At 53.1% G+C, this 12251-nt stretch overlaps 1 protein-coding gene across 1 annotated transcript in view; it reads right to left on the bottom strand.

Annotated features, from left to right (window-relative positions):
* Nucleotides 1-10945, bottom strand: part of Sh3pxd2b (SH3 and PX domains 2B) — an 80275-nt gene extending 69330 nt beyond the window's left edge. Inside the window, exon 1 of the mRNA XM_032912152.1 lies at nucleotides 10794-10945. Coding sequence (XP_032768043.1) covers nucleotides 10794-10868 — 75 coding nt within the window. The 5' untranslated portion in view covers nucleotides 10869-10945. The remainder of the gene's footprint in view (nucleotides 1-10793) is intronic.
* Nucleotides 10946-12251: the final 1306 nt, after the last annotated feature.

The following is a 12251-nucleotide window of genomic DNA, read 5'->3' as shown; positions in this document are numbered from 1 at the left end:
AAGTCCAGACCACCTGGCTCTCGACCTCTGAGGATTCTACCAGGGACTGTTCGTCCTTCTGGGGAGCTCGTTTGGCAAACTCAGGAAATTTACAGCTCCATCTTGAGATGATTTAGAAATCAACAAAACACATACAATTCCAAATGAATGGAGTTAAATGTTACTTATTACAATAAAAAGCAAAATTGTGAATAGACATGTGTTTACTGATTTTTTAAAAAAAATCTACCAATAGGTGATACCGTGATTTCAAGCAACAATGAAGAGCAGGGGATTATTAAAAGTATAACGGAAGTACAGTGAATTTAATCGGATATACAGTCACCCCGTCGTGACAGAATGGAAGACTATCTGAGCTGTGAAGACTGAGATCTAGCCCATGCTGAAGACCCTCATCCAGACGGCATAGGCTCGTCAGTCTCCAAGCGCCCAGTCCCATTTGGCCTCCCTCACAGAGAACCGGATGCCTGGGGCTCTGATCCCAGCCCTGTCCCCTCTGCCTCACAGATGCACTTCGGTAGAGGTGACCTCTTCCAGGACTGTTCTGTGTCCGCTCATTGCTGCCTCTCTCTCTGGCCTTGAGCCACAGCTGGCCCAGGGCAGACATTAAAACCACATCTGTGGAACTGACTGGAAGCCAAGGGTGGCCCAAAGCCACAGTTGCTGATTCACACCTTGGCCGGAGAGGAGGAAACAGTGACGCTACCTCGTGGGTTCTGGCTGGTGGGCCAGCTGTGGGCGGAGGTCCGTGCGATTCTGCTTAATTAAGCAGAACTGAACACACCAACCCGCTGTGCCTTAGGGGCAGCTCCCTCCAGCGAGGGCGAAAAGCTGTTGGTACCCATAGTTTCAGCCAAGTGTGATGCTGGGTAAACTGCCTCAGTTTCCACACGTGTGAAGTGGGTTAGGGCAGTACCCACACGTCGCTCATGTGTTGTGTTGCCTCCCCAGTCCGTGCCTCCTCCTTCCAACCCCCCAGCGCCCTTTGACCTTTACTGCCCACTGCTTGAAATAAGAGTGGGACTGTCACGCAGGATATCCCACCTCCAGCTGGCCGACGGACAGGTGATCTGGCCAATTGGAATCCCACTTAAAGCTGTGGAAACAGATGCTTCTGGCGGGGTGCTAATGTCACTTCCTATTCAGTCAGAGATGGGGGGAAATGGGATCCCTCTGGTTCTGTAGATGTCTCTCTGGCTGAAGTTGGTCGGTTTCTTTTCCCCTATCACCTGCGACCCAATAATGCATAGGATTGGCTCTTTATTCCAGAACAGTGCCATGCAGCCATGGTATTTGGTGTGAGATCCAGAAGCACGTGAGAAAGCACTCAGATCAATGACAGCTAGTGTCTGATAATAATTAGCGACAAATATCATTAGACTCTGAAAGCAAAACAGGATCGGTTATTAGCACACAGCTCAAACGTCAGAATCTCAGGGGCTTGCACACTGTGTCCCCTGAAGAGCAAGCTTTGACTCCTCTGTCCACGTGGGCTTTATGCTCGTCCTGCTCCGGGGATGCAAGCAGGAGGTCCAAAGATCAGCTTCTCTCCTAGGATCAGCTACTCTCTGCTCAGTGGCTTCTTCCACTGTGCACATGGTCTCTGCAAAGTCCTGGCCCCAGGCACATCTGTGGTCCCAGAAGCCTAGGTCTCCTTGTTTCCTCCTCTCTATGGCTCCACTCCTCACATCTCTTCTGTTCGACCAGTCTCCGTCCTCTTCTCTGCTTACCGTTTCTTACCCTTGACCTCTGGGCACACTCTCACCATGCTGGGTGCTCAGCCTCAGATTACCTCCTCAATGCTGGCCTCCTTGGGAGTCCAGGGCCAGGTTCCAGAAGTAACCCAAGATGACCTGTGTGCCTGCCCTCTTTCCTGGAGGCCCCTTTGTTTATCTGAACCTTGTCCTTGAGTTTTAGAGTTCCTGGCCCCTGGGTGTCTTGTCCATGAATTCTCAAGACACATCGGACTTCCCAGTAAGGAAGGTTCCGGAGCGCTGTGTTTTCAGAGTCGGGTGTATGAAGCACGGTGTTCAGTAAAACTTAATTTCCTCTAGGTGATGAATCAGGGGTGAGTACCAGTACAGCCCAGATACTGCGTATTTATTGGAATTCACATTGTACTGGGTGTACTGGGTTTTCACTTGCTCAATCAGGATGGGCCAAGACAGGGCTGCAGGCACTGATGGTGGAGTCCATTCCCTCCACACCCTTCTCCCTGTAGCACGAGAAGAAGGCTTGGGCCAGCAAACAAGAGGGAAGAGCCTTGCAGCTCAAGCATGGTGGAGAGCGACCGCAGCTTCTAGTGAAACTCAGCTTGCATGAGCCTGGAAGGGACAGAGTGCCATCCGTGGTACCACTGCTGAGCCACTGCTGAGCCACTGAGCTACCAAGATCAGCCAGGAGATAAGGAACGCCAACTTGGTGCAAAGCCTGGACAACTTTACCACTCTGGGTTCTAGAAAAGGGACCACAGAGGCTGGGTTTGGGGACACTGCTCCAAGGATAGGAAAACACCAAGGACAAACATCCCAGCATCTTGTGTTCCAAGGGACTCTGCACTAAAGCTTTTGAATCCTGGCAAAGCAACCAGCTTTAAAGAAGAGACATCTTTCGGGCAGCGGTAGCAAAGGACAGCACCAGACCAAAGCCCAGTTCTAGATGCCACTTGCGGCCGTCTGAACAAGCCTCGTTTCCTGTCATCTGCCTTACTACCAATACCCACCGACACACGGGCTACCCAGGGACGACTGTGAAAGGGAAGGGGGCAACTGAGTCTTGAGAAGGAAGAACCACTCATCAGTTTTCCTCCCGGGAAAAAGGAGGCTCCATTGGCTAATTTATGTCAGCCGAGCTTGACACAAGCTGAAGTCATCGGAGAGGAAGGAAACTCAATCGAGAAAATGCTTCCATAAGATCTGGCTATCATTTAATTAATTAGTGATTGATGGGGGAGGGTCCAGCCCGTTGTGGATGGGGCCATCCCTGGGCTGGTGGTCCTGAATTCTAAAGGAAAGCAGGCTGATCAAGCTGTGGGGACCAGGCCAGTAAGCAGCACCCCTCCATGGCCATTACATCAGCTCCTGCCTCCAGGTTCTTGCCCTGTTTGAGTTCCTGCCTTGGCTTTACTCGGTGGACTGTGACTCAGGTTATGTGAGCCAAATACAGCATTTTCTTCCCCAAGTTGCTTTGGTCATGGTGTTTCATCACAGCAATAATGACCCTAACTAAGGCAGAGGAGTATTTGCAAGCAGAGTCCAGGCATGGGATACGTAGCTCAACAGGAGTGTCCCCAGTTGGTCACTTTTAGTGCAGCAACTGTGCCACTTACTCAGTGTGGGCACCTGGGGTGCCGAGCCCTCAGATGTATGAAACACCTCAGGAGTGGGAATTGGGGTACGCCTCTAGCTGAAGGACTTTTCCAGTACCCTATGACCTCTGGGATCACCCCAGAGGGTCTACTCGGCTGCATGGTTCTGAGCCCCTCCTTAGCTGCAGACACCGTGAGGGACTGGACTCCCTGGGCAAGGCACACCGTAGCCAGGAAAGCACAGCCCTGACCACCCGGTGGGATGCCACACTGGTTGCTGCTGCTTCTTGAGCTCATGGTTTGGAAAGCCACGTGCCAGCCCTTCTTGTGTGGCAGGAATGGGAGGGGGTGTCTGGGGCCAGCAGAAGCCCATCTGAGAAGGCCCTGCTATCAGGGGAATCCAGGGCGACTCCGGAGGCCGACAGCAGGATGTGGGGACCTTGCTGGAGCCACCTCAGTTTGGCACAGCCTCTTTTTTGGAATGAGCAGTCGCTGGTTTTTATTTTCACTAAAAACAGGGCTATGTGTACTCTGCAGAATATTTGGAAAACAGAAAAAAAGCACAGACAAGCAAAAAAAAAAAGTGCAACATATTTTATCAGCTCTATTTCTGGGTCTCTGTGGAGGGCCACTTCCACCGGCAATCTGCTGAGAAAGGCCTGAGCATGTGCTCGGAGCCAGCGTGACTGGGACGCCCTGGCAGAGGCTGGGCACATGTGTATGACCCTCCTGGAATTCTGCATGCGCGTGTGTCGTCTGGATCCTGTTCTCTACTGATGGGCATGGAAGCGGCCTCCAGCATACAACTGTGGTGACAGTATACACGGATGCTTCTAGTGAGGCTTGCTGTGGTCAGGCCTGGACCAGGGCCTGAGTCCCCTATAATCCTCATACTGACCTCCTCAAACTGAAACCACTAACAACCCCATGGGCACTGAGCACAGAGAGGGAAATAACAGCAGAAATCTGAACCCACCTGCCTGGCGGACTTTCTCCACTCACTAGAGGCCTAGAAGGGCACAGATTCAAAGTCTGCACCCAGTGGGTGTTGAAATCATTCAGACCTAGGCTAGAGCAGCCTCCTTCTACCTGCAGGACCCAGAGTGTAAAAGGAGTAGCAGAAATACTTCCCTTGGAGCAGGCCTGTCTGTGAGGGGAGGGCCTAGTGCCCGCTCCGGGGAGTGAGGGAACTGGACTGGTGAGCACAGCTGTCAAGCTCCCCAGCAGGACATCCTGAAGCCCTCTTGCTTGCCTCCTCCTTGGCATGCTTGCTTGTATGACGGGCATCCAGCTACATTTTTCTTTCGGCCTCAAGAAAGCAACAGACTTTTTTTTTTTTTTTTTTTTTTAAGTCCTACTCAGGGGCTGGAGAGATGGTTCGTTATCTAAGAGCATTTGTTGCCCTTCCAGATGACCCAAGCTCAGTTCCCAGGACCCAGGTTCAAAACTGTTAGTAACTCTAGTCCCAGAGGCCCGAACACCCTCTTCTGGTCCCCCGAGGGCACCAGCACATTCGCTCACACAGACACGCACTTGCACGCATAGATAAAAATAGAAACAGAAAATAGATTTAAAAAGAGAAGTATCTTCTTAAAAATTCTGTAAGGTGTGCAACAGACATGGCGAAGTGCAGAGCCGTCTGTAGAGGAAGGAGACTGGAGTGGCTCTTCAGGCCGCAGCCTGGGCAGGTGGCGCAGGACAGGGTAGAAGAGTTAAGGCAGGCACAGCACATCCTCAGAGCGACAGCGGTTCCAAACCACATGCTGTGGGTCTTCGTGGCCACCATGTCAGCAAGCTCAGCACTGAGGGTCAGGCCTGAGACCCACGTCGTTCAGATGCCACAGGAAGTGCCACCACCAAGTCCCCAAGCCGAGCAGGGAACGAGCTTCAAAGCCAGGCTTTGTCTGAACCGAGGCAGGGATAAGTCGGTAAGAAATGTGCTAGTCGCTGGCTGTTTCCTCCAGTAGAATCCTAGCGCCTTTGAATTCTCACACTGTCTTCTCAGGAGGACGAGCTGCCTCGCTCACAAAGCTAGAAGCCAGCATCAGGCAGGGTGGCCCACTGCCACACAGAGCTTGCATGTGCACAGGTTGGTTTCTTTCTAACACACACACTGGCTGCCCTCCTCTGAGGGTTTCCATTAAAGGGCTGCCAGGGGTGACGGAGGAGGGACGTGGCTGTGGAGGTACATCGGTAGCAGGTCTCCAATCTGCACAGCTCAGTGTCTGGAAACCACCACACAACACAGAGGACAGCTCTAACTTCACAGGATATGGGCACGATCCACACTGACTCAGCGGGCACGGTCCCTCCCGGGCTCCTGGCACCTGATCAGTTCAGGAGGGAAGCCCTGCCAACCTCTCATTCTAAGGGCGATCCACTTGGCGCTTCTTCGGAGTAAGCAACCAGGGTTGATGGCTCAATGGCGGCGGACTGAATGAACAGAGGGCCTAGGATGAGCCTGGCATCTCAGAAAGGGGGACATCGGTGAGTCACCTGAGGTCACCCAGCTTCGGGGTGGGATCACAAGGCTGCCTGTATCACTTGGACAAGCACCCATGCGGCGTCTCCGGGCTGTGTGACCTCACGCACATCCTTGGGATTCTCTGAGCCTACAGTCTCCTCGAAGGGAAACGGAGGACACTAATCTAACTACCCGAAAGATTAGCTTTCCAAGCGTATAAACTTTCCACAGCAAGGGAAGAAAAAAGGCAAAGCACACTGGGCCAGGAGCAAATGATACACAGGCAATTCAGAGGGGGAATCTCAGCTGGCCAACGAAGGCACAAAAGGCCACCCGGCCTCCTTAGCAAGCAGGGAAGGGCTAACAACCGTCAGGGACACTGCTGTGCAGCACGCAGACTGACATCAAGTAGAAAGTCTGATAATAGAGTGACTGACTGAGAGCAGAGGGAGCCCAGGGACACAGCTCCTAGGGTAACGTCAGGGCTGAACATGCACTCCAAGACCCAACATATCCTTCTTGGGGCTATACACAGGAACAGTTCCTGCCAGGTTAACTATGGGAAAAGCAGCCCCGAGTCCCCAGTAAGAGAGGACTTTACAGATGACGGAGGGAAAGTGGCTCGAATGGAATACTATGCGGCAGTTAAAATGGACTGGGGCTTTGGTATTAACATAGATCTGAACGTGGCAAGATTTTTATAGTTTCGAAACATTGAAGACCGGACTGAGGGGGAGGGTTATCAGGTAAAACATGTGAAGGGAAAGGAGTGGAGGACACTGATGGCAAATGGGGTAATAGAAGGGTAATAAAACTGGACTAGGGTGAGGGCTTTCAGCCTTATTCAATTACTACAAATGCCAGTGACCTCTGCGGTTATAATGGGTCACCATGGTGGTGTGTAAATGACACCTGGGGAAGGCAGCTAAATAAAAAAAAAATTATCCTACTAACCCATATTTTATTTTATGTGGGTTTTGCCTGAATGTATGTGTACCACATGTGCCTGGTGCCTGTGGAGGTCAGAAGAGGACACCAGATCCCCTGGTTGTAAAGGACTCCATGGGTACTGGGGATCAAACCCAGGTCCTCTGCAAGAGCAAAACTGGCTCTTAACCGCTGAGCCATTCTCCAGCCTGTGAATCAGTATTTAAAAGTGAGTGAGGTCCAAGCACCGGGGTCTTTAATCCTAGCACTCTGGAGGTAGAGGCAGATAGATCTCCGTGAGTTCAAGGTCAGCCTAGGCTACATAGTGAGACCTAGTCTCCACGAACAAAACAAGCATGTGTGTGTGTGTGTGCGTGTGTGTCTGTGTCTGTGTCTGTGTATGAGTGTGTGTGCCCGTGTGCGTGCCTGTATATGTGTATGAGTGTTTGTGATAACTGTGTGCCTGTATATGTGTGTGTGTGTGTGTGTGTGTGTGTGTGTGTGTGTGTGTGTGTGTGTGTTGTGAAAGATAACAAAGGCTGGGCAGTGGGTTGGGGAAAGATGTGACTGGGACGAGATCCAGGGCACTCTGCACCTGTGATTTATTTTCAATATAAAGACAGAAAAGCTCTGAAGCACATACAGAAGTAGAGCCTGACAGGAGTAGAAGTCTATGGACAGGGATGGTCTTTAGTCTCTGTCTCCCTGAACACTGGCGTCACATGATGGGAGTCTACCACCCTTAAAGAGCGGTCGTGACAGCTGGGGTGTGACAGAGCATGCCTTTTATCCCGGTATTTGGGGGGCAGAGACAGGCAAATCTATGAGTTCGAGGCCAGCCTAGTCTACAGAGTGAGTGCCAGAAGAGCCAGGAGGAGTATTACACAGAGAAACCCTGTCTCAGAGAACAAAACAAGTGCCTTTGACCCTGACAGCTGCCTCATCAGACCCTGTTCAGGGTACCACTCTTTGTTAGTACAGGGGAGGGCAACCGACAAGACTCCCAGAGCAGACAGGTTGCTAGAAAACACTCCAGTTAGGGAGGGTGGTCCTGACGTGTCACCTTGAGAAGCTCCCTTCACATCCATTCTGAAGCCCAGACTCTGAGTGGGACAGGCACAGCAGAGGCTGCACAGTGACAACACCAGCCTTGTCCACAGGAGAAGGTGGCCTTTGAGAAGAGACTGCTAATTTGACATGGAGGTGGAGCAGGGGACCCAGCCCTGAGCCCCAGGCACCCCAGGCTGTCTAACTGCAGCCTCAGAAGCTGTGACTTGGATTCCCTTCCAGGCATGGAATCGGGGAGGGGGATGGCACAGCAGCTCCAAACGGAGGTGCACACTGCACTGTGGTGCCGTGACTGGGGCAGAAGCACATGCTGTCACCCCTGTTAAGGACTGCATAGGATCTGTCCACACCCAAGGGTTATTATGTGGTAGAAGCTTGCTCCCATTGTCATGCTGGGAGAAGTGGCAGGACCTAAGAGGCGGGGCCTAGGGGAAGGTAGTTAGGTCATTGGTTATATGGTCTTAAAATAGATTAAGGTAGCTCTCCTAGGTAGTTCCAAAAGGGTTCGTATTACAAAAGAGCAAAGTGCCCTCCTCCCCCACCTTTCTGGCTTCTAGTCTCGAAGTTCACAATCTTTCCCTCTAAACATGTTCCCACCGTGATGTCACCTACAACTCTGATGTGGACAAGACACCCTTTCTAGAGGCCAAGATGATGGGACAGCCCAACCTTGGGCTTCCGGCTTCCCAGGTGGCTTTTATTTTATCTTACAAAGTACCCAGCCTCAGTTACTAGACTATACAATTAAAAAAACAAACAAACAAACAAACAAACAGGCTAAGATGGTCCCCAAGGGGACATGTCACGCTCAATATCTGGCTGTATTTTTGTCGTTACAACCGAGGAAAAGAAAGTTGCTGGGTAGAGGGCAGAAGCAAGGTAACTTCAGCCAGGCCTCCAACACCTGTCTCCACACCCACTCCTTTCCGTGTACGGAGCTTGGCGACAGGTACCGCAGTCCAGTCTGCTGCTGTTGGCTTTGGGACAATGCCACTATGAGAACCAAATTATCTGCTCCTCTGGATGACTCAGGCTGCATTCATCCATCTTCCCCCTCCCCCAATTTGGGGAACCAAAGGCTGGATGTCAGGGAGAAGGCCCCTTGTCACAGCAGTGACTCAGCCCACAAACAGAGGAACAAGTTCTCGGAACAGGCTCCCACATGATGTCGGCACGTTTTCAATCAGAGAGGCATGGACACCACAGGGCTGCAGTTAAGAAACCCCACGTCAGTCACATGGTTGCTCCCCCTGGGAGGAGGCATCATCACCACATCTTACAAATGAGGACACAGAGACCAAGAGAGGGAACAGCAACTTGGGAGCTCAGAGCTGAGCCCCAGGCTAGGAGGCTACACAGATCTGGCTCAGGGAACCCCTAACAACTGGCTGGAACCTCAGGGGTACCCCCGTCAAAGCTGCAGAAGTCTGCCAGGGAGGATGGACCTGAGCAGATTCCCAGGTTTTAAGAGCACTTTGTCCACTTTGTGGGTGTGTGAGATGTGGGAAGAGGCGTGGCCTGACGGACCAACTTCTTTGGTCCAACGGGCCTGGATGTACATGCCTGCCCTGCTCCTCACTGCGAGCTGTCTCATCCTTAAACCAGACTTGAGAAAACCACCACTAAACGTGTGTGACACCACAAGAGAGTGGAAGATGGTGCCCAGTCCTTGGTGGCTCATTCTACTCTGGTTTGGTGCATCTGGTGTCGGAAGGCTGCAAGGAGAATTTCAGACTTCTTCCAGTTGGGGTGTTGCTGAAAACTGTCCCATACCCAAGAAGCAACTCAACAGGCTCCAACAAGAAACCAGACTTGGCAGCATTTGAAATACTTAAGGGGGGAAAAAGGGGGCGGGGTGTGGGGAAACCAAGACAATTTAGCTGAGCTCCGAAGCAAGGAAAACTTAGCTCTATTTAAAGATACCACAGGTCCAGGAAGCAGCCCCCGCTGGCTGGCCCAGGGCTGAGTTACCGAAGGCCTAGCCAATAACAATACATTGGAACACAGCACACCCTTTCTTGTAGAGTGCAGTGGATACACGGCCATCTCCTTCCAGAATTTTATGGGCGACTCAGGGCAGGCATGTATAGCGGTCTGCCTTGTAAGGATAGTTCTCTTAAACAAATAGATCCGAAAGGGGCTTCCAGAGAAGCCCCTGGCCAGCCTTCCTCCAGCCAACGCCCTTTCAAGTCATTGTTCCACACTTCTTTGTTAGGTTTTTTTTTTTCCCTCCCTCTTGCTTTTTTTTTCCTTCCTGGTTAACTTCTCCAAGATTGCCACAGCCAGCTTCTTCCAGCCAGGGATACCATCCCCCTCCTTACGCCTGGAGCGAAGTCCCCAGGGCCTCTTCTAAATCCACTGTCCTACAACCCAGAACCTCTGGGGTGGAACTAGAGCTACCTCAACCTCAGACGACGTCCCCAAGCAGCCTGGGAGGCCACTTCCCACCTGAGGGTCACCGTGGGCCCCAGGCTCACCTTCCACATTTTAGAACCCTCAGCCTCTGGGCCTCAACCTTCCCATCTGCAAAAGGATGTCAGGACCCATTTTTCTCCACACCTTGGCAGCTCCAAACAAAATTCTCATTTCACAGAGGGGGGTTACTCCTGGGAAACTTTCCCACATTGTTAAGCGGAAGTTACAGGAAAGGGGCGCTCAAATGACCCATACCCAGAAGGATGAGGGGCTTGGTTGGCTGGTCTTATGAGGCTGGGCGCCTCTGGGTAGGACGGTGGCCTGAGACCCACGCCTCCGTGGGTTTCTCTCCTGGTTTCTGTCTTCGTCTCCAGCAGCGGCTGGGGCCAGACTTTTGCACGGGTGGGCAAGGCGAGAGCTCGCGAGGAGATGGCGGGGACCAGGGGGCGAGTGAGGAGATGGCGGGGAAGGCGCAGGGAGCATGGGCGCGTGGGGAGACAGACCGCAGGGAGAGCGCGGGGACCCGGGGCGCGTGGGGAGATGGCGGTGAGGGCGCGGGGCACAAGTTCTGCGCGGGGCTGGGGTCGCCGCGTGGCGCGGACGCCGACTCACATAATGCTTGTTGGGCACGCGCCTCTTCTGCACGTCCAGCACCTTCACCTCCACGATACTGCGCCGCGGCGGCATGGCGGTTCTCCGCGCCCAGCGCCGTGCGGGCCAGGCCGGGCCAAAGCGATCCTGCCGCCGAGCACTTGCGGCCGCCGCCACCGCCCTCCGCGCCCCGCCCTGCCCGCCCCGCGCCGCCCGCCCACCGGGCTTAAAGGCCCGCCCGGCCGGGCCTGGCCACGTCCGCCCGCGGGCCTTTGTCCCCGCGCCCGGCGGGACGGAGCGCTCCGCCCCCCGCGCCGGGGCCTGGCGACTCTAAACCCAGGCACCCAAGCAGCCTCCTCGAGCTCTCCATCTCCGAAATGGGTTCAATGGGGGTTGCCCATCCCCCTGGGTGTCTGCGAACCGCGGGCGTGCCAGTCGCTTTTAATCCGATCGCTCGCCCCTAGCCCTGGGGGGTCAGGGGAGAAGCGGCGGTCCTTAGGTCTCTTGGATTTACTGTCTGTGACAGTGAGAGAAAAACTGTAAGAATACCCTGGCAGCAGGGCCGCGCGAATGTGAGCGAGAGCAAGGATGATGGATAGGTAGCCCCTGACCCCGCAGGGAACTGAGTCCACACCTGGCCCTATGCCCTGTCCTTAACAGGGATGCCCACTTAAAGTCTCACAATACCTGACTGAAGTGTGTGTGTGTAGGGGGGGGGGCTGCTTGATTAATCGCCTTTTAACAGAGGACCTAATTGAGGACAGCCTCCAAATTCATGGAGCAGGTGGGTCAAACCCATGGTTGCCCCACACTAAGCAAATCAAAGCTAAAAGTAACTCCACTCTTTTCCCCTAGCCTCCTAGCATTGGTTGGGTAACTGACAGATGCTGGCTGAATGAATGAATGAATGATCGGACACATAGAATACCATGGGTAGGATGTTCAGATTGAAGATAGTGTTCTCACAGTCACTAAGCAGGGCTCTTCAGGGACCTTCTCACTCCAAGATCATCGGAAGAGTTTCTTAAGGGAGGGATCTCCTCTGTCCAGGCAGGCCTTACCGATTCCCTCTGGAAACCCCTCCATTGCCTGTTTGATTTCTTTGCCCATGCCTTCTGCCATTCTAGCCTTGAAGGCTGATCTGGATGGTCTTGAGGAGAAAAGTCTTAGTAGTCCTCCTCCCCCAGCTCCCTTCCTTCAGAATTGACCATTTTGTGCCAAAGATAGTTTCGTGCTGCCCCAGGCACAGGACCATTTTCTTGGCTCTCTTGACAAACGGACTCTTTTTTTTTTTTTTTTTTCCGGGCTGAGGGACCAACCAGGGCCTTGCACTTGCTAGGCAAGCCCTCTACCACTGAGCTAAATCCCCAACCCTGACAAACGGACTCTTGATTAAGCTGTTCTCACTGACATCCCCCCTCCCCCGTGGACAGCGACATCTATGTGGGACCAGGCGGTGGGTCTGACCTGGGGAGGTTA

Source organism: Rattus rattus, chromosome 9 (assembly GCF_011064425.1).
Source record: "Rattus rattus isolate New Zealand chromosome 9, Rrattus_CSIRO_v1, whole genome shotgun sequence".
In the NCBI taxonomy this organism is placed as follows: Eukaryota; Metazoa; Chordata; class Mammalia; order Rodentia; family Muridae; genus Rattus; species Rattus rattus.
The sequence above is the reverse complement of the archived record's forward strand: the minus strand, read 5'-3'. Positions and strand labels throughout refer to the sequence as shown.